We start from the raw sequence: 23,335 nt of genomic DNA, 5'->3' as shown, positions 1-23,335 counted from the left end.
CAAGGAGTTTCCGGATGAAGATGATCGAGATCTTGGGTGGAAAGAGGAAGACAAGGACGTCAAGGAAGAAGATGAAGAAGAGGTGGAGGAAGACTCGCGCGCACACCCGCGTGCTACCATCGCAAGCATCAAGGTGGTGGACAACCCTTTTAGTGCAAACAAGAGCGCAAGAATTCGCACTGGAGGAGCGGTTCCACGTCATTACCTAGCTCCGAAAACATCTCCATCAGGCACTCATCACCCCTTCCACAATCTAATTTTCAATAATCAAATTGAAGGGACTCCCAAGGCAGCATTGCCTAGCCAGTGGGATATAGATCGCTCTAACACTGCAGGAGAGAAGGAGCCTGAGGCTGAAGAGTGGGGAAATAACTCCAAGAGCTGGGACTCGCCATCAGACAGACTCTTTAACCGCGTCGAGCACAACTCAGAGATGATTCGCAATCTCATATACAGGATTGACGAGCTTCAGGAGCTTATTGAGAAGCTTGTCAGGAATTCATCACCACCATCGCCGAAGGAGTAATTCATCATCGGTATTGGCATCCCCTTGGTTTGTTCCAAGCTTGGGGGAGTGCCGCGGTATCACATTATCACTACCTTTTACTTTTATTGTCAAGTAGTGTCATATCATGAGTAGGGAAGTTATCATATAAGATGGGTTGCGTTTGGAAGTATCTCTCCTTTAGTTGGTTATCTATGTATCCCTTGGTGTGAGTTATCGTTATGGAATATTAATGAGAAGTCTTATCATTTACATATTGCACATCTTATTTTAGTTTGCAATCTCTACTAAATGATTCATCTTGTTGTTAGTATTGGTATCACTTTGGGGGCATTGAATAAATCTATTTGGTTTTGGCAAACTTAGCATTGGTCAATAGCAACAACACTTTGAGGCTTAAGTAGAAAAGAGAAATACATGTAGTTGTTTCATTGTCTTTCTTTCTTGTTAGCTCATAGCTTATTATTCTGAAGTTAAGATTGTTTGTACTTACAAGGAAGATGCATGATTGTTTCTATCACATGTATATTTGTTTGTTTCCCTCGACTCTTATGCTTGCTAATTAACCTTGCTAGCCAAAGACACATCTTGAGAGGGAATACTTCTCGTGCATCCAAACCTTAACCCAAACCTATGTCATTTGTGTCCACCATACCTACCTACTACATGGTATTTTCTGCCATTCCAAGTAAATACTTCATGTGCTACCTTTAAACAATTCAAAACTTAGTATCTCTTATTTGTGTCAATGTTTCATAGCTCATGAGGAAGTATGTGGTGTTTTATCTTTCAATCTTGTTGGGGAACTTCCACCAATGGACTAGTGGCTTCATCCGCTTATCCAATAATTCTGCAAAAAGAGCTGGCAATGGGATTCCCAGTCCCAAATTAATCAAACTAAATAGACACTCCTCCATGGTATGTGATTGATGGACGGCACCCGAAGGATTCGGTTAGCCATGGCTTGTGTAAGCAAAGGTTGGGGGGAGTGTCATCATCATAATAAAACTAAAATAAAAAGGCACTCCTTCATGGTATGAGATTGTTGGCAGGCACCCGAGGATTCGGTTAGCCATGGTTTGTGAAAGAAAGGTTGGAAGGAGTGCCAAGTAAAATGAAAATAATATGGGAGCCGCTCTTAGGAGGTTGTCTGGCAAGGGGGTTAGAGTACCCGCTACCAGTCGTTGACAACAACAAACACCTCTCAAAATGTTACTTTTATTCTCTTTATATGATTGCAAAACTGAAAAAGCTCTAGCACATGATTTAATCCCTGCTTCCCTCTGCGAAGGGCCTGTCTTTTACTTTATGTTGAGTCAGTAAACCTATTTCCCTCCATCTCAAGCAAGCATTTGAGTAGTTGTGATCAAACCATTATATTGTGATTTGCTACATCATGTCTTTTATTCTTCCTTGTTTAGTACAAGTTTTATCTGAATGAATATAGCTTTGCAAGTTATCAATGATCATGAGAAGACCATTATGATTGAGTATGCAAGTTGTGCCTTATAAACTTTAACATGAGAGCGCTGCTCAATGAGATAAATATAATCTGTTAATTGTTCTCTGACCAAGAACGAAGTTTGCCATCACCAATCATGATTTCTCATGCACCTTTACTTGTGATTACCTTATACTTGTTTCAATATGAGTTATAAGAGGTTGTTTACTACAATGTCCTGTGTGAATGAATATGATGCTTCTTGTCCGTATTTTGTTTATCGACTCTTCACTCCATAAACATGTGGTCCTGTCTATCGAGCTCAGTTTCGCTTGGGGACAAGCGAAGTCTAAGCTTGGGGGGAGTTGATACGTCCAATTTGCATCACTATTTTATATCATAATTTGCTGTTATTCATTGATATATTTCATATTGGGACACAATACTTATGTTATTTCATCTATTTTGCATGTTTCATTATTATTGGAGGATCAAGCCAGGATTCTGCTGGAAAAAGCACCGTTAGAACGCAATATTTCGGAAGATCAACTGTGGGAGGAAATTATACCAAAAATCCTATTTTTCAAGATGACGAAGGAAGCCAGAAGGAGGGGCCAGGAGGACCCAGGGTGGGCCCACACCCTAGGGCGGCGCGGCCCAGGCCCTGGCCGCGCCGCCATGTGGTGTGGAGGGCCCACGACCCCTTTCGCCTCCTTTTCTTCGCGAAATCCTTCGTTCCGAAGACCTAAGCCACAGAGGGTACCTCACGAAGGGTTACAGCCGCCTCTGCGGGGCGGAGAACACCAGAGAGAAAAGAGCTCTCCGGCGGGCAGGAATCCGCCGGGGAAATTCCCTCCGGGAGGGGGAAATCGACGCCATCGTCACCGTCATCGAGCTGGACATCATCGCCATCACCATCATCATCATCTCCACCATCATCACCGCCGTCATCACCGCTGGACACCGTCACCGCCGTAGCAATTTGGGTTTGATCTTGATTGTTTGATAGGGGAAACTCTCCCGGTATCGATTTCTACTTGTTGTTGATGCTATTGAGTGAAACCATTGAACCAAGTTTATGTTCAGATTGTTATTCATCATCATATCACCTCTGATCATGTTCCATATGATGTCTTGTGAGTAGTTCGTTTAGTTCTTGAGGACATGGGTGAAGTCTAAATGTTAGTAGTGAACTATGGTTGAGTAATATTCAATGGTGTGATATTTAAGTTGTGGTGTTATTCTTCTAGTGGTGTCATGTGAACGTCGACTACATGACACTTCACCATTTATGGGCCTAGGGGAATGCATCTTGTATTCGTTTGCTAATTGCGGGGTTGCCGGAGTGACAGAAACCTAAACCCCGTTGGTATATCGATGCGGGGAGGGATCGCAGGATCTCGAGTTTAAGGCTGTGGTTAGATTTATTCTTAATTACTTTCTTGTAGTTGCGGATGCTTGCAAGGGGTATAATCACAAGTATGTATTAGTCCTAGGAAGGGCGGTACATTAGCATAGGTTCACCCACACAACACTTATCATAACAATGAAGATTATTTAGCCGTATGTAGCGAAAGCACTAGACTAAAATCCCGTGTGTCCTCGAGAACGTTTGGTCATTATAAGTAAACAAACCGGCTTGTCCTTTGTGCTAAAAAGGATTGGGCTACTCGCTGCAATTGTTACTCTCGCACTTTACTTACTCGTACTTTATTCAACTGTTACATCAAAACCCCCTGAATACTTGTCTGTGAGCATTTACAGTGAATCCTTCATCGAAACTGCTTGTCAACACCTTCTGCTCCTCGTTGGGATCGATATTCTTACTTATCGAAGATACTACGATACACCCCCTATACTTGTGGGTCATCAACCACCACACCGTCGTGCTGCTGGGATTCTGAGGAGATCTAGCACACCTCCGCTGCCCGCTGGAACGGGGAGAGGAAGGGCTTCATCAACACTGTACGCGCGACCGAGTACGGAAGTGCTGCCGGATTGCAGCACTAGGGACGATCGTCTACACCAACAACGAGATCTAATCTCGTAGGCTTTGGAAATCTTCGAGGGTTAGTCTCATATCAATCTCGTTGCTCTGATCTTGTAGATTAGATCTTGGGTGTTCCATAGATTAGATCTTGGATTTATTCGTCTTTGCGGTAGGAAATTTTTTGTTTTCTATGCAACGAACCCCAACATATCATTGGGACAAATCTTGAGAAGAAGAAGAGGAATAAGTACAAGAAGAAGGACGCCGCGTAAGAAAAAGAAGATGAACTCATATTTGGGTGGGCCAATGTTCCATTAAGCTACGAGCAAGTGTGATATGCCGCGCTGGACGCTCGTCTGGGCTTCGAGATGGCTATGAGTTATTGGCAGCTAGTTGGCTACAATACCCATGTTGATCGTCTCAACATTTAAAGAACTATGTGTATGAACTATGTATCTTTCTATAAATCGTCTTCAATATATATCGAACTATGTGTCTTTCAATATATATATATATTGAACTATGTGTATGAACTAGCGACATATTTCCTTGTGTATTTTACATCTCTGCATTCACTTCATGCGGCCTCCTCCACGGCCACCTCCATCACCATCACGCTGCACCCGGCGCTCCACCATCACGCTGCAACCGAAGAAGATATATCGAACTATGTGTATGAACTAGGGACATATTTCCTTGTGTATTTTACATCTCTGCATTCACTCCATGCCGCCTCCTCCACATCCACCTCCATCAACATCGCGTTTCGTGTATCTCTGCATGCCGCTACCTCCACGTCCACCTCCATCACCATCATGCTGCACCCGGCGCTCCACCATCACCCTGCGGTTTACAGATTATTTTTTGTTTCAAAAAATATATAAATGTGACATAATGGTGTAAGAGGTAATAGGATTTATATGGTAGTATTTACAACAAGGTACAATCACATTCGCGGGAGCGCAGCATGAAAGAACCGAGGAGTTAAGCGTGCTGAGGGTGAAGTAGTGTGCGGATGGGTGACCGACCGATAAGTGATGACCAAGTCTACAATTTGACTACAGATTAAGTATAATTAGTATTAGAAATGGTCCAAGTGAGAGAGTAACAAGTCAAGCAATTAGAAAAAAGAAAAAGAAAAAAAGAAAAAGGAATTAGAAAAAAGAAATTAGAAAAATGAAAAACATAAGTATTGAAAATAATAGTTAGTCCCGGTTGGGATTATGAGCCGAGACTAAAGGTTCTCCAGCCCAAACCATGTATCGCGGCCACGTGGAGGGCCATTTATCCCGGCTGGTAACTGGGTCGGGACTAAAGACGCCTTTAGTCCCGCATGTATCGTCCTAGTTGGCCAACCGGGACTAGAGCCCGTTACGGACCGGGACTGAATGCCATGTCTCCACTAGTGGTCTCTTTAATTTTATATCTTCACATGATAGAACCTTCCTATTTTATCTTCTAGCTATTATGAGTTCCATGTAACATTTTGTATAGTAACTTTGTCCATGACCTTTTCCTTTTTTTTTAGGTTGAACAGTGGGTTCCCCACTGTCTATTTTTTCTTTTTTATTTATGAAGCAAAGAAGTACAAAGATATTACAGAATTGCTTGAGAAGAGCAACTCAAAAAAAGAAAGCCAAAAGGCCAAGAAAGCAACAAAAAAAAACTATGAAGCTATCTGAACTGTTGGATCCAAGTGGATAAACCCATATAATGCTTCCTTTTCACCTTATAAAGGAGAAGGGCCATTTCATCTTTGAATTTCTTGCGACATTTGTAAATATTTGAATTCACTGCTTTGAAGATGAAGTCATTTCTAGTGGTCCAGACTGCCCATGTAATCATCATGATAATTTCCATAAAGAAAGACTTGCCAATGGAATTCTTAAGGCTGGAGATAGTCTGCTGAAAATCCAAAGGAGATCCAGTCTGTAATGACCAATCAGGGCAGAGATATTGCCAGCACATGGTGGCAAAAGGGCATTGGAAGAACACATGATCTCTGGTTTTATGACCTTTTCGTTTTGTTTGTTTGTTGGTTTCTCTATATCTTTCTCAGCCACCTTCATTTAGTGCATATTCGAAAGTCGGTTTTTGTTGTTTCCTTCAGGAATATTTCTTCAGAAAATTACAAGGTTTTACTATCAATCTCCATATATCTATGCCAGTGTGTTCTTTGATCTTATCATTTACATGCAGCGTCATGTTTTCTTTCTAACCTCCTACATTTATTTTCTCAAAACGAGTCCATGCATTTATGTTTCTGAACTTCGTGATTCATACGTAGCAGTCCTACTGTCTTACCACCATTCTTTCTCTGGTTTCTTGTGTGTAATGTACTCATGTCATGTGAAGGTAAATGATTTAAAAAAAAACATAGATGACACACCAGACACCAAACAAATTGCCAAGAAAGTTATCTCATGCATATCGGTACCTCCATTTCATTTCTCAATTTGTTTGCCATCGTCTTCTCAAATGAACACACCTTATCACACACATGTGTGCTAGCCTGCTAGGTTGGAGGGTTGGAATTGGTATATTGTCTAACATGCACTGCTAGAGCAACGTGCTGGACCAAACTATTTACTTTACCCATGTAGCCATGTAGGCCTAACTCTGTTTGGCTAGTTGTATGTACATTGTCAGGCTAGCAGAGTAAGAGAACCAATTGTACGATTTCTCATTCTCTTTTCTTCAATATTTTAGTTTGAATTTATTGTCTTAGTTGCAGCACAAATTTGTAATTTAAATTCTCGTATGTGCTTACAAATGCTAGTTTCTATAGAACTTTAAAAGAGTGTTCCATTGCATCGGCCTTTAGAATCACTGAACGCTAATATTGCATTTATGCTAGAACAAGGGGAGCTACTTGAAAATGTAGTACTCTGTTGGGAGGAAATTGCACGTAACACTATATATTGGGCCATGTTTTGCACGGACCACAACCATGACTTGTGTTTTCACATAACACCATATTTTATTGTAATTGTTGCACAAAACACTAAGTAGGGTCATTACCTCGTTTGATACATAATTAGTCTCATAAGCCCACTGATAGTATATACGTGGACTCCGACATGGACCCCGACTAGGACCTGCCGTATAACTCTTCCTACTGTTCGACCCCACCGCCACCATCTTGGTCTCTGACCATCGTCAGCACCTCCCTCCTCTAGAACAGTGGAATAGATCCCCGCCCCTGGAAAAATGGTCGAGTGGAGGTAGGTTCTCCGACGCATGCGATGACGGTGGTGGCGGCGCCTACTGCGATGCCTGGATGGCCGCCTCGAGGCCAATCCACCGGGCGCACTCCTCGGCCTTGGAGATGGCCATGGCGTGCGCGTCGACATCTTCCTTCGTCAACTCGGGATCCTCTTCCATGGACTCGTAGTTCGCGCCGTCATCCTCCGGCGGGTCCTCAACTAGGCATGCATGTAGGTGTCTTCCCCGTGGTACTACGAACAGTCGGGGTGTTCGTGGCGCGGCGTGGGGAAGGTGTACCCTGACCACTTATCTTTCTTTGGCACGTACTCCTCCCCCTTTTCACGGGCGGCGGTGGCAGCGGTTGGTACGCCTCGTAGGCCTTATAGTTGACATCGTCGTCATCGAGGCCCACGAGGTGCGCCTCGATCATCTACCGTCAAGCGTCGTGCTCGGCCTCGAACAACCGGCTCCACATCAGGGAGTCGACGGTGTACACCGGATCCCGCTGCACATCCGGCGTGAGGTGGGCTCGGCGGCGGAGGATCTCCTGGCGGCACGTGGAGCCGTGCAAGGAGATGGCCGAGATCGGCACCCGCGCCTAGTTATTAAGATTAGCTAGCGCGTGTGCGTGCATGGGGACGACAAATGATTGGAGTGCGACCGCGGTCTTCATTTATTAAGACTAGCTTGCGCGTGCGCGTGGGCCCGCATCTCCTCACCTCCCTCAGCCACTAATGGGCAGGCTAAAGGATTTTCCAAGAGGACATGCACATAGACGTTGTCGTCCGCGTGCAGCGCATACCCAGCCCATGGGCCTAATTGTGTGACAAACGAGCTAATATCCCTATTTACTGTTATGTGCAACAACTACAATAAAATATGGTGTTTTGTGCAAAAAAAGGACATAGTTGTGGTTTTGTGCAAACATACCCCAACGTATGATGTTATGTGCAATTTCCTCCTCTATTGGTGCAGGGTAGAATCCATCCACCCAAGTATCTAAGAGCATCTCCAGTCGCGTCCCCCAAAGCGTCCCCAAACTGCGCCGGATTGAGCGTTTGGGGGACGTGTTTTGTTCGTGCCGCGTTTGGGAGACGTCGCTCCCCAGCCGCGTCCCCCAAACGCCGCCCCCAAACATTTAAAATAATTTTTCTTGGCATTTTTATTTCAATTTACACAAAATAATACATAATTGGGAACGTGGTTTACACGAAGACATAGTTTGGAACATGGTTTTCCACAAACTAATACATAGTTTGAACCATGGTGGACACAAATATAAAATATTGCAAAAAAGCTAAACCTAACTAGGCCGTGCATCGAAGGTTTCCTGTATTCGCTGCTAAGAAAGAACACTCGAGGGCACACCCAGTCACCTAAACTGGAAAATCCAGCGGGAGGATGGTGCCCTTGTTGGTTCTACCGATGAGGCGAACAGGCAGAAACCTCCGTGCACGTATTCGCTGTGAAGAAACAACACTCAGTCGTCCTCCTCGTCGGTGCTGTCGTCGTGGGAGTCCCTGTCGGCGTGGTAGTCCCGGAGGCAGCGCCTCTCGTCGAAGACCTTGACGCTCATGTCCCTGTTGCCGAAGTAGGAGAACACGAGGATGAAGCCGGCTTCGAGGCTGTGGTGGCGCGCGAACTTCTCCCAGCCGATGTTGAGGTACATCTTGCCGCGCGCGTCGTAGATCGCGTCGACGATCCACCGGCAGAAGCCGCACGAATGCTCCCGCAGATGCATCTTGCGCGGGCGTACGCCGCCGACGTACTCGGCGAAGGAGTCCGGCAGCCTCTGGATGCCGCGCGGGTCGCCCTTGAGGACGTGGACGAACTCGAACAGGACGTCCGGCTCCACGTCCATCTCCGACGATGAAGCCGACGGCGTGGGAGGCGACGGCGAGCGTTCAGCTATGCCGCGGCCACGACCACGACCACGACCACGGCCGCGAGGTCGGCCTCCGCCTCTACCAGACATAGCGTCGAGTCTTGTTGAGAGATGGTGGCGGCTAGAGTTTGGGAGAGAGGCGCTAGGGTTTGTGTGTGAGAGGGACGATGAGAGGCGCCCCTTTTTATAGGCTGGAGGGAGGCGGAGGAGCGGTGGCGCTCATTAACGCCGGCACACAGAGCTAGGCGCGACGGGACGCGTCGCTGCGCCCTCTGCGGGAACTGCACCGTCGCTGCGCGCCAATAACTTCCGTCGCGAGGTAGGCGACGGTTAGGTTTAAATTAATTGTGCCGCTGATGGGTCGGCCCCGCCACTCCCCGCCTCGCTTTTCGTTGTGTCCGGCGTCCCCGGTGCGTCCCCTGTGGGACGGGGACGGGCTCGGGGCGCCGGACACCGTATAGGGGCGCGCCGGACAAAAAAGGGCTCTGGGGGACGCGGCTGGAACGCATTTTTTGTCCGGCGCGCCCCAAATCCCTTTGGGGGACGGTTTGGGGGACGCGGCTGGAGATGCTCTAAGTGCCAAGTGTCTACCTTTTATTTGTGGCTAGCAGAACTAAGCCCAAGCAATTCAATTCAATGTTTTGCGTGGAGTTCTCCGAACTAATGACCAAAAAGTGTTGTCTTGAACAAGGTGAATTAATTTGTAACAACTGTGTCTTTGATTGACTATGGTAACAAGAGACCGCATTCCTGTTGTCCAAGAGTGAGCAAGACAAACACAAATTAACGGGAAAACTGACTCAAGTTTGGACTCAATAATGAGCCATTGGCGTTTCTAGGTGGTCCAAGAAATTATTTGTAATTTTTATTACTTATGTATCTCTATGTACTTATGTTGATGATTTTTAATAGATCGATGGAATTTTGCAAAAAAAAAAATTTGGGTTTGCAAAAAGGAGGTCGGAAATGTGTTTGTCCGGTGCAAATGAAAGCAATTTTGCTCATTTCTCTTTCTTAGTTTTGAGTCTTACAACTGTCAATTTCTCATTGTTCTGAAAATGTATCTTTTTCCGTTAAATCAGCTATTTCAAGATAGAAAAAGGAGTGTCGGAGACGACATGCATTAGTGCTTATCCAAAATTTATACCCCCTGCAATTCAAAATGATTGCCCGGAAAATCAATATATCAAGAGATATTTAGCGTGTAGATATTTTTTTTATGCAACTATTTTAGTCCTTGTTTCTTGATGTTGCCGTCAATTGGCTGCCACATCCATCATCCAACACATTGAAAAAAACAGATTTATTGTCTCGTTATGAAGCCTATATATATTCTATGATCAGTAGTTGAGACTTGCGAATAAAAATAGTCAGTCAAAGTTTGAAACTTTGGATAAGTTGATAGCAACATAACTACTATATTAAAGGTTAACCAACTTCATTTTTCTTAGAATTTTGAGGTTTGCTAAGAATTACTTTGGTGTTGACACATATGCACTAGATAGTTTTATTTCTGCAGTAGTTTTCCTGTGTGCATATTTGGTGCTATCTAGAATTTTTAGAGAGGATAGGGAACATCTATGCAGTTCTTTTCCCTTCGTTCTCCGGGTGGCTGTAGCATTCTTACACATGGTCAAAGCGGTGCCCAACCGCTTAACTGGTCTCGATTACCCATCTCTTCTTTCTGTCCGGACCTGCTCGCCACGACGGCCACATCTGGAGCTGCCGCCGTGCTGCTCAGTCATCGGGAAAGCTGCCTCCGATCTAGCTGCCGCACGACATCAGGAGGGGGTTGGGTGATGGCGCCGTCGTTGGCATGGAGGCGGGGCAGCGAGCGCGGAGCAAAGAGGACGTGCCGACCATGTCGACCACGGGTATGGAGGTCAGCAGCGGCTATGCGGCGCGTCGGTCCGTAGGTATGGCGTGGCCTCTCCTTATCCATCGCCCCTGTCCCCTCTCTCTCCATGCATCGCCTCCTCCACCTGCGGTAAACAGCGCGCCGCCGTGTGGGTCGCTGAGATCGACGCTGCCGACGGTCGCCGGATGCCATCAATAAACAATATACATAGGGGCTCTCTCTCCCGACGCTCCCTCCTGCGCTCCTGTAGCTGCCGTTCCCCTGCCACCGCAGCCTCCTCGCCGGCGACTCCCAGCCGCCGGGCCACCCCAATCCCAGCCTCCTCGCCCTCCCTGCTTGCCACTCCTTCAGGCCATGTCCTCCTCCTGCGGCTCCCGGACGGCCGTCGCTCGGGCCGCGATCTGCGCTAGAGGAACTCCAGCTCTGAGTTCAGCGCCAATCGCTCCTTCCAGGATGTTGTCCGCGGCGCGGCGGCCTGTCCCCACTGCTCCCCTCGCCGGAGCCGACTCCCTTCTCTGCTCGGACCACTGACGTCGCTCCCCTGCCTCGCATCCTGCACGCGGCCGCTCCCCTAGGGTGTCACACTCCCTGTGAACAATGGCCTCTACTTCCGCTGCCAAGAGGAGGGCCACCGTGTGAGGAATTGCCCCAACGAAGCCCAATGCCGTGCAGATGTGATTTCGTGTATGAGTTTCATTGTTTCTATGTGTTAATTTTGCAGCCTCGTGTTTTTTTTTGGTCTGGCTTAGTAAGCACTGAACCATACAGTTTAGTCTCATTTCCACAATATTGCTTGAATATAGGATGGCTACATGATCAAATATATCTCTGACAATCAGCTTTTGTTTCTCCAGCTTTCCTTATGACGATTAGGCTTGATTTTTGAAATCTCTGTAGAGTTGAAGCATTAAAAATAGATGGGTGCTATTGCTCCGAGAGGATACTTTCAAGGTGATATTGTTTTTTTTTCATAGATAATTGACTGCTCAGTTCTGGCCATTTTCAATATGAATTCTTATATATATTTTCTTCTGTGGTCTATGAAAAGAAATGACTTGGTGATGCATATACACACCTTTGTACGAAGGTTATTTAGACATGGGAGTGAACTGTCAGATAACACTAATAACAGAGATTTGTTATATGTTAGTTAATATCCTGGCGTTCAAATGTTTGGTAGTATCTATTTCACTTGCACCAGTGTCAACCATTTTCACCTCTTATGAGCTATCATGTTTGACCTTCGATCAATCTTGCAATATTCATCTTACTGCCACCAAGCTTTATTTTATATATTACATGTGTTTTACTCTATAGCTTGCTAGCTTCTTTTGATTTTCTTTGTATTATGTCTTTTCCAGTCGTAGGCCATTTGCATGTGTCGTGTCTCTCCAACATATGAACTTAACAACCACAAATAAAAACAACGGTATCTCATGCTAAATTGTGTGTAACCGTCCAAGTGGGGTATAAAATCTGAATATTGGGGGATATAAGCAAAAGATTTATGCAAATCTAAGCAAGCAGCAGATATTAATATAACTTCCATAAGTAATGTAGTACCGACAGGTTATTCCTACGATTGATGGTCATCCCAAACTAAAGAAAGGATTAGAAGTACTTCAATTACTACCCTCAAGGGCGGCAGCCGCAAGGTCAATGAGAACAAGCTCCTCTCCAAGAAGAATAGGTCTGTTCCATCCTTCACTCCGCCGGACGCCGGCGCATCTTTTTCCTCAGTCGGGTAGGTGAGGTTATTCTATCTGATTCGCGGCGCCGGGATATTTTCCTGCTCATTGGCCTTCTCACTGCCTCCAAGAAACCTCTGAACTTGCATTCCTTTGTGATATTGCTACAGAAGAGCTTCGGATTTGGAAGAGGGTGCGGACAATCAAGGGAGCTGCTGCTGTTACAGCAGCACAACAGCACCACAAGAGACAACAGGAGAATGAGAAGGAACTGCGGCGCAAGATTTGAGGGCCTATTGGTGAGGTGGTTCTTCAGTGCGGGTGAGTCGGTGGCTGTTTACCACAGGTGGCTTTTGTTGGTACTTGGGTTGATCCTTCAGGCCCATATGATGGTAAGGTGGATTAAGGAGGTGATGAAGTCATTGCGGAGCTTCGTACTGATTTCCATCTGGTCCCTGCCATCTTCTCTACAGTTTCTTATGTTACATGGTTTGGCAATATGTCATAAGTTCTGCAGTCCGTTTATTCTGATTTTCTTATCTTACTGATTTAGGTTAACACCTATCATGATATTTGTCATTTAGCAGGACATATGTTCTTCATATACAATATGCATGACTTCTAAGTTTCATAATATTTGTTTATTCAATCACAAGTCTCCTACTTTCTGATTGCTCTCATGGCGGTATTTGCGTAAGCTGAGTACCAAAACTGCATATATAGTGGACATTTTATTTAGTATTTCACACTTGATTCATTCGAATGACTATAGGCAAAGTAGATTGGTATATAGTTAAATTTGTTGCTACCTGAGTTCTATTCTCCTTTGGTAATCCCATGTTGCTGATCTTTGCCTTCAGCCTGGAGTTTTATTGTGCCGATGTCGGTGTACTTACCATCCCTGCTGCGGCTCTCCGCCTCTGCCACAGACGTGCAGCACCGAGACATGGAGCGCTTGCTACATGGTGTCACATACTGACGTCTAATATTTTCTCTGCATGGTTTGCAGATAGAGACTGATATAGATGATGACCAGATCTTAAACTGAGGTAAATGAACAAACTTCTCCAATCCGTTTTTTAACTTACTTTATTAAGAAAAAATTACTTCAGCTCTGTGGTTGCGATTAGATGTTTGTAATACATGGGATTGTGGAATTTCAGCTGCACACACTCTTCTCTGTATATAAACATATGTATGATATTGTAAGATGATTACTTATTGCTGCTCTGCAGGTCTTCCAAATTTATTGATAATGCTTCTTCTCTACCACATTTATTGACTTATTCTTCTACACTTTCTACTGATGCAAACTTTGCAGCCGAGTTACGAGGCATGACTCCTGCATGTTTATTATGCACATGCCTCACCATATTGTCTTCATTCTTAATATAGGCTATGTTTAAATGGAGATCACATCAAGAAGAACATCAGTGTATATTTTCTTTATCTGCTCCCTTACTGCAGGTTATAAATAGATCAAGTTAGTAATGTAGAGACGGTTGGATTCAGGGAAATATGACCAATTACATGATTCATTATATTGTCTTAAGTGACTATGGGACTTCGTATGCTCTTATCATTTTGTGTTAAAAAATATTGAATTAATTGTTTGAATTACAAGTTTATTTTGTGGTTTCCTTTTTCTCTCTTTGATTTGTGTACCTTGGCAAACTAGGGGTTCGGTGCTACCTTTTGCGGGTCTGCTGCAAAGTACCTCGGTTTTCTGATTCTTTTATGTCCTAGGCTTTCCTATTTATTTTGAGATGCTTAACTGTAGGTGCCCAGGTTTTCATAGTTCATGCCTTCATGGCATGTTCACCAAACTTTAGAAACTGCTATCTTGGATATGTTCTTTGGCGTATCTGAACTTATGACTGCAAGTATATGAGCCAATTATTACATCTTCTTTGATTTTGCATTTTGAGGACAGAGCTTTCGTGCTCATTTCCGCACCATTTCTGTCCACACAAAACGTTTTCACAAGAGCTTGATCATTACTGAGACTGATATGAGCTTTGGTAAACTGCATGTGCAGAGAGCAACGGGTAGATAGGAAGGTTGCCAACAAGTTCAAGAAATGATGGCAAGAAGAGAGGAAGCTGACAAGCATACACTACAACACCAAAGAAAAGGTGCACTGCAATTTATCACGCATGCCCCCAGATAAGAGTTGGACACATTTTTTTCTTTTTTTCAGTGCAACTTGTGAGAAAAAGAAGTCATCAGCTTCCAACGATTATTACTAGCTAAGTAGAACAACAAATTCTCCAAGCCTCCAATAGGTCATTCTTCTAAAGACAATTTTACATTAGCTAAGCAGACAGGCTATTAGTTTTTCCAGTAATTTGTCTTTAAACCTACTGTAATTTTATAGACATGTATCTATCTATCTTGCTCATTATAATATTCTCTTTCATATAGCTAATTCTTCGCGGAAGTTCTAATAAATATTCGAAAGAGAAACGCAATGATATTGTTGTACTATGAGTATTATGTGAAACCACATCTGCCAACTAAAATTTCTTCCAATTTGATGCATCCATATGAACAAATAGTAGCTTGACTAACTTCTTTTTTCTGCAAGCAATGAAGTAAAACAAAGCTTAGTGCCCACATTTCATTGGGCCGACTGCCGAGACTCCAGCCCCTGATTATCTAAAGCAGCTCAGGAAGACTGGTTATGCACAGTACCCACTGCCACCACTATGTATATTTGCCAGTTATGTGCTTTTGTACGACAGAGGTTACTGAAATTTGCTCATCCTCTATTTCCTAGCAGCCACACCTCCAGCTCTCCAAACAAAACTATTCTCCGTTTAAAACAAGCGGCCATACTCGATACGAACAATCATGTGACCACCAGTCAGTGTCCCTTCATGTTCAGTCCAGAAGAAACATGTATCCATGCCGTCTTCCTCATCATTATCCTTCATGTAATCCAATATAAAGTGAGTCCAAGATATGGAGCAACTTTTTAATGTGGTCTCTTATATTATCTAGCTTATCCTACTTTTACTATATAGCTAGGTTGATTTTTTTTCAGTTCATATCGATACTGAAAGAAATCAAACTTGCTACGAATTTCACAACCTACAGTGGAGATCATCAAATATGCTCTAAAAAAACAACTAATATGAACCATGTATCCTAAAAAGATAGGACGACGGAGGTCTTCCTGGCTTTGTTGAGGGGGGCAAACAAGGATTCGATAAGAGGACACTGATTCCCCATTGAACGATGAAGCACACTCGACTCTTTCTTCACCAAAGACCAACAACTCACCATCTTTTCCCGCAACAACGAGGACACCAATGCGAAGCACTGATGAATGGGTACTAGGGAACATCAGCACTACCAGTCTTACCATCCTACTTTGCTACTTCCTCCAAGCTTTTGTAACCAAGAATATGCCAATGGTTATGTTCAAGTAGAAACTCATGTCTTTTCCATGTATCCTATATGTAAAGCGATCTCACGAACTATGTTGTCAGAGCTAATCACTTCAAAAATGTTGTCAGATAATTATGTATTAGTGTACTTACTACTTATGCAAGGCAATGATATGAGCTCTGGAATAAAGTCTAATTATATATTACTGCTACTGCCTCTCCCTTGGTTAATAGCACTAACACAAAACCTTTACAAATTACAACCATCCATATCAACCACGGGTGCCATCTTTTTGTATGCCTTTCCACTATTAGTGTATCATGTGCCCAAGTTAATTACCCGTTATTTTATGCCCTTCTTAATATGGGTAAAATTCTCTATATGCAACTTATTTACCTGATCTTAAGGATTAAATTTTCATGCATCTAGCTTCAGTGTATGTTGCATCCAACTTCATTCCCAACCATCTTAAAACCTACTACTATTTAAACAAAAAAGTCTTAAAAATATTACAACAATTGCATTATACAATCGGCGCGGCGTGCCGCCGCGCCCATCCATTGCTAGTATATACTACAATAGAGAGAAATGCGGACCAGAGAGGATACAATTCCAAGCCATCTCTGTGTTTTTTTTTGTTGATACCCCTTGACCTGTGTTACAGGAGTAGTATCTGAACTTATGCACTAAGGGCATCTCCAACCGGCTGACCCAAACGGACGCGCTGGGTCATCCGTTTTGGGCCGTTTGGGTGGCCTAGCGGACACGTGGACAGCGGCCCGCGTGTCCGTTTGGGTCGCGCGCTGCGCCCAACGCGCGGACGCAGCGCATAATCGGAGAAACACGAAAACAAAAGAAAAATGGCAAATTTAAACGAAATTTGATTAAACACATGCCCTATTTTGGGCAAATTTGTACATAGCCCTATTTTGGGCAAATAACTAACAAAAGAAGCCCCTATATGAGCTTTAAAATTTAAACGAAAAACCCTCTATTAGGGTTTGGTCGGCGGCGCGGTGGCCGCCGGTGCGCCGCCTAGCCCCTGTGGGCGTCGTCGGCGTCGTCGTCGTCGTGGACGACGTCCCCAGGCGGCGAGGCACTGTTGTGGCTCGACCGCGCCGGGGACTCCGGCCACGGAGACCACGGGGCCTCCTCCCAGCCGAGTGGGGGTCCGGAGCGACCCGAGGATGCGGCGGCGCACGGAGCGGCGCCTCCTCCCCGAGGCGTTGCGCCTCTCTGCCAGCGCGGCGCACGGCCTCCCGGCGCCGTTGCTCCTCCGCGCGGCGCTGGCCTCTGCCGCCGCTGCTGCTCCTCGCGGCGCTCCTCGTCGGCGCGGCGCTGGCCTCCTCCCGTCGCGCCGCTTCCTCCTCCTCCCGTCGCGCTGGCGGGCACAGGCGTAGAGCTCCCGAGCTCGGCTTCCTCCTCCGCCGGCCCGCGCCGCTTCCTCCATCTCGGAGGTTCGAATGGCCGCATGGAGGTGCGGCCATTTCGCGTCCTCCTCCGCCGCCGAGATGAGCAGCGCGGCGCGGAGGTCCGGGTCCTCCTCCGAGGACTCGGGCTTGGGCTCAGCAGCGGCGGCGGCGGTTGCGGCAATGCCGCGCCGCCGCGGGCGGCCTCTCCGATGTGGAGGCCGCCTCGGTTTCCGAAGGATGGCCGCAGCGCCGGCGGACGACGGCGGCTGCTGCTCGCCTCGTCGTCGTTGGCTCCGGGAGCGAACCGTCACTTCGGGACCGTGGCGGCGGTTTCGCTGCGGGAGTGGAGTGGGGACTGGAGTGGAGGGCCAGATCCCCTCCAGTCCCCATTTAATAGCCTCCCGGGTCACCGACAGGTGGGCCCAAAGGAGACGAGGCGACCAGCGCCCGGACGCGAGCGGACGGCGCGTGCCATCCGCGGCCACGCAAACCTAGCCCAGATTTGGGCCGGATTTGCGTCGTTCCGGACGCCGCGGCCGTCCGCTTTTGCGGTGCGTCCCCGCGTTGGGCCGGGATTTTGTCCGGCTCGATCCATCCGGACGCGCGGACGCGGGATGGGTCGCCCCGTTGGAGATGCCCTAACTCAAGACCACACTCACATCACACACACGCACACCACCCAGAGCCCCGGTGAGACATCCCAAGAAATTCGGCCACAGCGGGACTCGAACTTGGGATGGGTTAGATGGCCACACTGCCAACACCAACCATCGAGCTATTGCTCGTTCTCCCGTCTCTGTGTTCTCATCCACTGCCAACACCAACCATCGAGTTACTATGGGAGGCATGCAATTGCTAGCAGCTTTACGTGCTTGCATGCGAAGACCAAGTCAGCAGCATGGCGGGTCGTGGGCTCCACTCGCTTGGCTAGCAGCGCACGATGCCCACAGGACAGCCGGCATGGCGGAAAGAGCCTCACTTCGTGCAGTACCTCCTGAGCAGCTTGAAGTGACGGGAGAAAACGTGCAAGATGCTCATCCGACGGAAGCCGTACGACCTAGCGTCCGCCATAAAAATAGTCTCGGTAGAAACAGGATAACAGTCAAAGTTTGAAACTTTGGATAAGTTGACAGTGACATATATACTACACTAGAGAGAAGTGCGGACTAGAGAGGATATACAATTCCAAGCCGTCTCTGTGTTCTCATCCACATCCAACAAAACATCGACGGCGCTAGCCATGTCCGCTGCATACGACCGGGCAGCCGAGCTCCGCGCGCTGGACGCCACCTTCTCCGGCGTCCGCGGCCTCGTCGCCTCTGGTGTCACTCACGTCCCCCGCATCTTCCATCTCCCAGACCACCACCAACAACCACCGCAGGATCCCATCCACCCCTCCAGCCAAGAAACGCCAGCGGCGCCGTCGTCAAAGTACGTCCCGGTGATCGACATCGGTGCCAGGGACCGCGCCTCCGTGGTCGCGGCTGTCGGGCGCGCCGCGGCGGAGTGGGGGTTCTTCCAGGTGACGGGCCATGGCGTGCCTCTGGAGTCAATGGCCACGGCGGTGGACGCGGTGCGGGGCTTCCACGAGGCTGGCGGCGGCGAGGGCAGCGACAAGGCCAGGCTCTACTCGCGCGAGCCCGCGAGGGCGGTGAAGTACCACTGCAACTTTGACCTGTACCAGTCGCGGGTGGCTAACTGGCGTGACACGCTTTACCTCCGCATGGCGCCCGACCCGCCCCACGCCGGCGAACTGCCAGAAACCTGCCGGTGACCTTTCTCGCTAACCTCTGTTGAATATAAATGTCTAGTCTCTTCTGCCGATAGTCATACCACAAGTATTACTATTACCTGTTGTCGATGTGTTGTTGTAGCCGTAGTCGTGATGCTGAGGCAACCGATGATGATGTAGTAGCGTGGTTAAGGTGGTCATGGTCGATGTAGAGGAGAAGTTCATAGGTGAGACCACCTGTTTTGCCAGGATTAGCTGGAGTAATCCCACCACCCACAATATTTTTGTCAGAACCGTATGCATCGTGTAGAGCTATCATAATAGTATTGTTAGTGTATCGATGTAGTCTTATCTGCCAGACGTCCCTGGTATCGTGTTGCGTCTTGCAGTAGTACTGTCATAAGCCACGTGTACATCTTCATGGATGATGTTGCAGCAACGGTGTGCTGATGGGAATGTCGATGAAGACCATACAGATGTAAGACCTTCGCAATGATGTGTTCGTGATGTCGGAGCAGCAGACGTCCCGTTGCATGAAGATGTCCTTTCGGCGACGATGGTGGCAATGCCATGGTGTTGGAGAAGTGAAAGAAGTTCATGTTCTACAGTGGCATGCATGATGTAGATGTTTCTCACAGCTGGTCGACAAGATCTTGAGTCGCGGCACGTGAACAACAAGTATGACATGGACTGCATGTAGACAAAATCAGTGTTGCTGTTGAACTGGAACACCACGGGCTTAATGCCTGGTAGGCTGATACATATCATGAATTCATTCACAAACTTTGCAAGTTTCTATGCCAATCTGCTAGCTGAATTTAGTTATTATCCTATATTTATCATTTTTTTAATCATGTAAGAGAGCGGCATGTCATATATTTCAAATTGAGTTGATTTCAGTAATTCAGTTACTGTCGGTTAACAATCCTATATTTATCTCTTATACTAACACCAATGTAAGCTTCGAGCTTCGATGTGTATCTCTGCACTTTTTTATAATAGGAGCTGTTAGTACTAATGACAAACTACCTGTATAAAGTTCCTTTTGTTAGTTTGAGCTCCTCCTTGATATCAAATGACAAAAGCTAAATTGTGCAGTGAAACTAATCTGTATAGGACCTTTTTTCTTGTTAAGTTTTAGGAAATGCTACTTAAATCATCTATTCTAGAATAATCACACTGACGTTGTACGTTAAACTGCAGCAGCGCACTGTTTGAATATGCTCAGCAAGTGAAGAATTTGGGGAACATTTTGTTCGAGCTGCTCTCAGAGGCTCTTGGGCTTAACCAGAGCTACCTAACAGATATCGACTGCAACCAAGGACAGATCATACTCTGCCACTACTACCCTCCTTGCCCCCAGCCTGAACTGGCCATTGGCACAAGCCGGCATTCAGACTCTGGGTTTCTCACTGTGCTGCTCCAAGACGAAATCGGTGGCCTCCAGATCCTCCATGAGGACCGGTGGGTCGACGTCACACCAACCCCTGGAGCATTCATCGTAAATATTGGCGATCTCCTGCAGGTATGAACATCGTGATCATCCAAGTCTGAATTATTTTCGACACACAAGGACAGATTCTTGATCATTTTGAACTGATTGTGTTTTGTTCGAAATGTTCAGTTGATCTCCAACGACAGGTTCCGGAGTGTGGAGCATAGGGTGGTGGCGAAGAATGTTGCGCCGAGGGTCTCGATCGCGTGCTTCTTCAGCACACATTTCCACCCGGCCTCGACAAGGATGTACGGCCCTATCAAGGAGCTCCTGTCCGATGAGAACCCACCGTTGTACAGGGAGACCCTGGTTAGAGATTACATCAAACATTACTACTCCATCGGGCTAGATGCCAAGACTGCTATCTCCAACTTCAGGATATGACATGGGAGAGTAGCTGAATGGTGTTAACACTAAGAACGGACCGCAAAATGGCAGCATAAGTTTAGGTAACATGGTTACCTAATGTATTTCACTAGAAGAGATCATATAGTGAGAAATCTTCAGGAAACTCATCTTTGTTCCTTCGTTTGTAAATGAAACCTGTTTTTTCTTCTTCTTTTAGTTCAGATCTTGTAAGAGTAGTTGCTTGGTCTATGCACAACCCCACTCATTGGTTTTTTCCTGAGGGTTTTTACGGTACAATTTACTAGTCATATGTACTAGTAGTATTTTGGATAATTCACACGGTAAGGAGATCGTGACACAGATTTGGATTGATTTGTTACCATCTAAATGGCATTCTGTCACATCAGAATTTGATACAAACGATGCTACTTGGCAAGCATGCATGTGACACGATTGAATCCATGACCATTTTTCGGGCCACACAGATTCTAAACGACTCACACCTAGCACATGGATAAACAATATGTAAACATCTTTTTGGTGCATGGTTATTTCCTGTTTCGAGCCTTAGTTCAGCCAAAGATGCAAGGGTAGTCCGTATTGTGTTGGACTTTTTTATCGCGCGTCAATTTACTAGCACCCTTTTTCAGTAGATGCTCCAAGGCTGCAATTGAACTTTAGCACATCTCTGCTTTGAAAAAAAATTGAGGAGATTTCTTGTTAATTTTTTATAAGTTATATTTGAATTAAAAATACCATAAATTGAAATGTTTTCCGTAATTACTGAAATTTTGGCATTTTGGTGTGTATAGAAATTTAAGTCTATACAAAATAATTTTCTTTGGTCCTAAGAGAATACCTGCCGCGGCCCCAATCTGGTGTTGCTAGAGTATCGAACATAGGTCGTTACCAATGCCCATCGTTTACCTTCGGGCGGGCTTGCTATGTCATTGGCACAGAGCTGGTCAACCTAATTCATCATCGGCCAACTGCCGGTCAACTTTAATTAATGCAGCAACATGTTCCTAGGCGGTGGCAGGTGAGGCGTCCTAATATCATTGTGGCTTTCCCATCTTATGACGTTAATACGCGTCGCTGCCACCTAGCTTACCTCCGGTGTTTATATAGGCTCTAGTGCGGCCCCTTCTTGCTCATATTCACATCTCATAACCCACAATCTCACCCACTCAAATCACTGGCGCAAACATTAGCGAGGCCAACAACGTCTCTAGGCGGTAATGGAAGTCGCCGCGGCAGCGGTGGCATGGCAGCGAATGGATTCGGCCCACCAATTGATGGCCGATGAGGTGTGTGCGCTCTACCACCACTGTGGGGAGGCCTGGCAGACACAGAGTACGCACCCTCTGCGGGATGCCAACAACATGGAGCATTGATAGTCCTTCGACATACGACAGGCTCTAGAGCTTCTCCAACATGACGGCAGCTCGGTCCCCTGAAGGACAAGAACCACGAGGGCCGCGAACTATATTAGGATGTTTTGTTGCTGCCCACATCTAGAGCGGCAGAGTGCATTTGCCTCTTCCATCGCCCTCGCCACCGTATGCACTGACATGATGGGCTTCAAGGAGGACGACGTCGTGCTAGTTATCCTCGGCAACAATTACATGTCTCCGGCGTTGCGCAGCTACCATGTGTTCGTTGGCAGACACCTAGAGGCAAGCGTTGTTGCATGCCGCCGACCCCGACAATAACATAGGGCTTGCGCTCACCCTCGAAGAATCGTGCAACGGCCTGAGGGCAATGGTGGTGCCCTTATCTGTTCGTATTGCATGGTCGACGCACAAGGCGGGCAACTACATCGACCTCGGCGACGACGGCAACGGCTTAGGATTAGGCGCAGAAGGCCCAAACACCGGCCCGGCGTCAATGACGCGGAGCAAGAGAAGTTTGACTATAGCTTGTTCCACTACCACCGCCGCAATGATGGTCTTTAGTTTAGTTTAGGTTTAAATTTTAGTTAAATTTAATTTGAGTTGTTCAAATATAGTAAACAAGTTTCTGATTTGATTTTAAAATCCTATTAGGGGCACGTAAATGGATTGTTTGTAAAGGAATAAAATAAAGAAGGTGTTATAATGTTTCCTAACAAGAAAAACTATTATAAGGAATGTTAAGCAAAGGAAATTTTTCTTCATTAGACGAGCCTACCTTTTTGCGCCTGCCAAATCTGGTCTTAGGTGGAAAAATACTACTCTTCAAGACAACTAGTATTGATCAAACTGAACCATCGGATCCGTTAGTTGGACGGTTAATATTTTCTAGTTCCTACCGTGAAAAGCCTCTTTTTCCTAGAGCTGTTTGTAGAGAAATGACGACTTTCCCTGCTTTATACTTTATCACTGGCGTAGCTTAGTATAGGT

At 46.3% G+C, this 23,335-nt stretch overlaps 1 protein-coding gene and 1 long non-coding RNA gene across 11 annotated transcripts; both read left to right on the top strand.

The window, feature by feature from the left end:
* Nucleotides 1–10,645: 10,645 nt before the first annotated feature.
* On the top strand, nt 10,646–16,303 carry LOC127293735 (uncharacterized). 9 transcript variants are annotated; one of them, XR_007846078.2, is made up of 5 exons: nt 10,646–12,630; nt 12,745–13,623; nt 14,613–14,709; nt 15,162–15,525; nt 15,737–16,303. It is a non-coding gene; the product is annotated as an uncharacterized lncRNA (long non-coding RNA). The 9 variants fall into 9 exon arrangements; XR_007846080.2 differs by having other exon boundaries at nt 15,733–16,303; XR_007846081.2 differs by lacking the exon at nt 15,737–16,303 and having other exon boundaries at nt 10,647–12,630; nt 15,170–15,586.
* A 2,270-nt stretch (nt 16,304–18,573) lies between these two features.
* On the top strand, nt 18,574–21,342 carry LOC127293733 (1-aminocyclopropane-1-carboxylate oxidase homolog 1). 2 transcript variants are annotated; one of them, XM_051323380.2, is made up of 3 exons: nt 18,574–19,149; nt 20,318–20,636; nt 20,736–21,342. In XM_051323380.2, exons 1-3 carry the CDS (start codon nt 18,620–18,622, stop codon nt 20,988–20,990), a joined length of 1,104 nt encoding a protein of 367 aa, XP_051179340.1. In that variant the 5' UTR covers nt 18,574–18,619; the 3' UTR covers nt 20,991–21,342. The 2 variants fall into 2 exon arrangements, with proteins under 2 accessions (XP_051179340.1, XP_051179339.1); XM_051323379.2 differs by having other exon boundaries at nt 18,575–19,149; nt 20,315–20,636.
* Nucleotides 21,343–23,335: the final 1,993 nt, after the last annotated feature.

This window comes from Lolium perenne, chromosome 4 (assembly GCF_019359855.2).
Source record: "Lolium perenne isolate Kyuss_39 chromosome 4, Kyuss_2.0, whole genome shotgun sequence".
NCBI classification, from domain to species: domain Eukaryota; kingdom Viridiplantae; phylum Streptophyta; class Magnoliopsida; order Poales; family Poaceae; genus Lolium; species Lolium perenne.
Note: the sequence above shows the minus strand (reverse complement) of the source record. Positions and strands in the feature narration are given on the sequence as shown.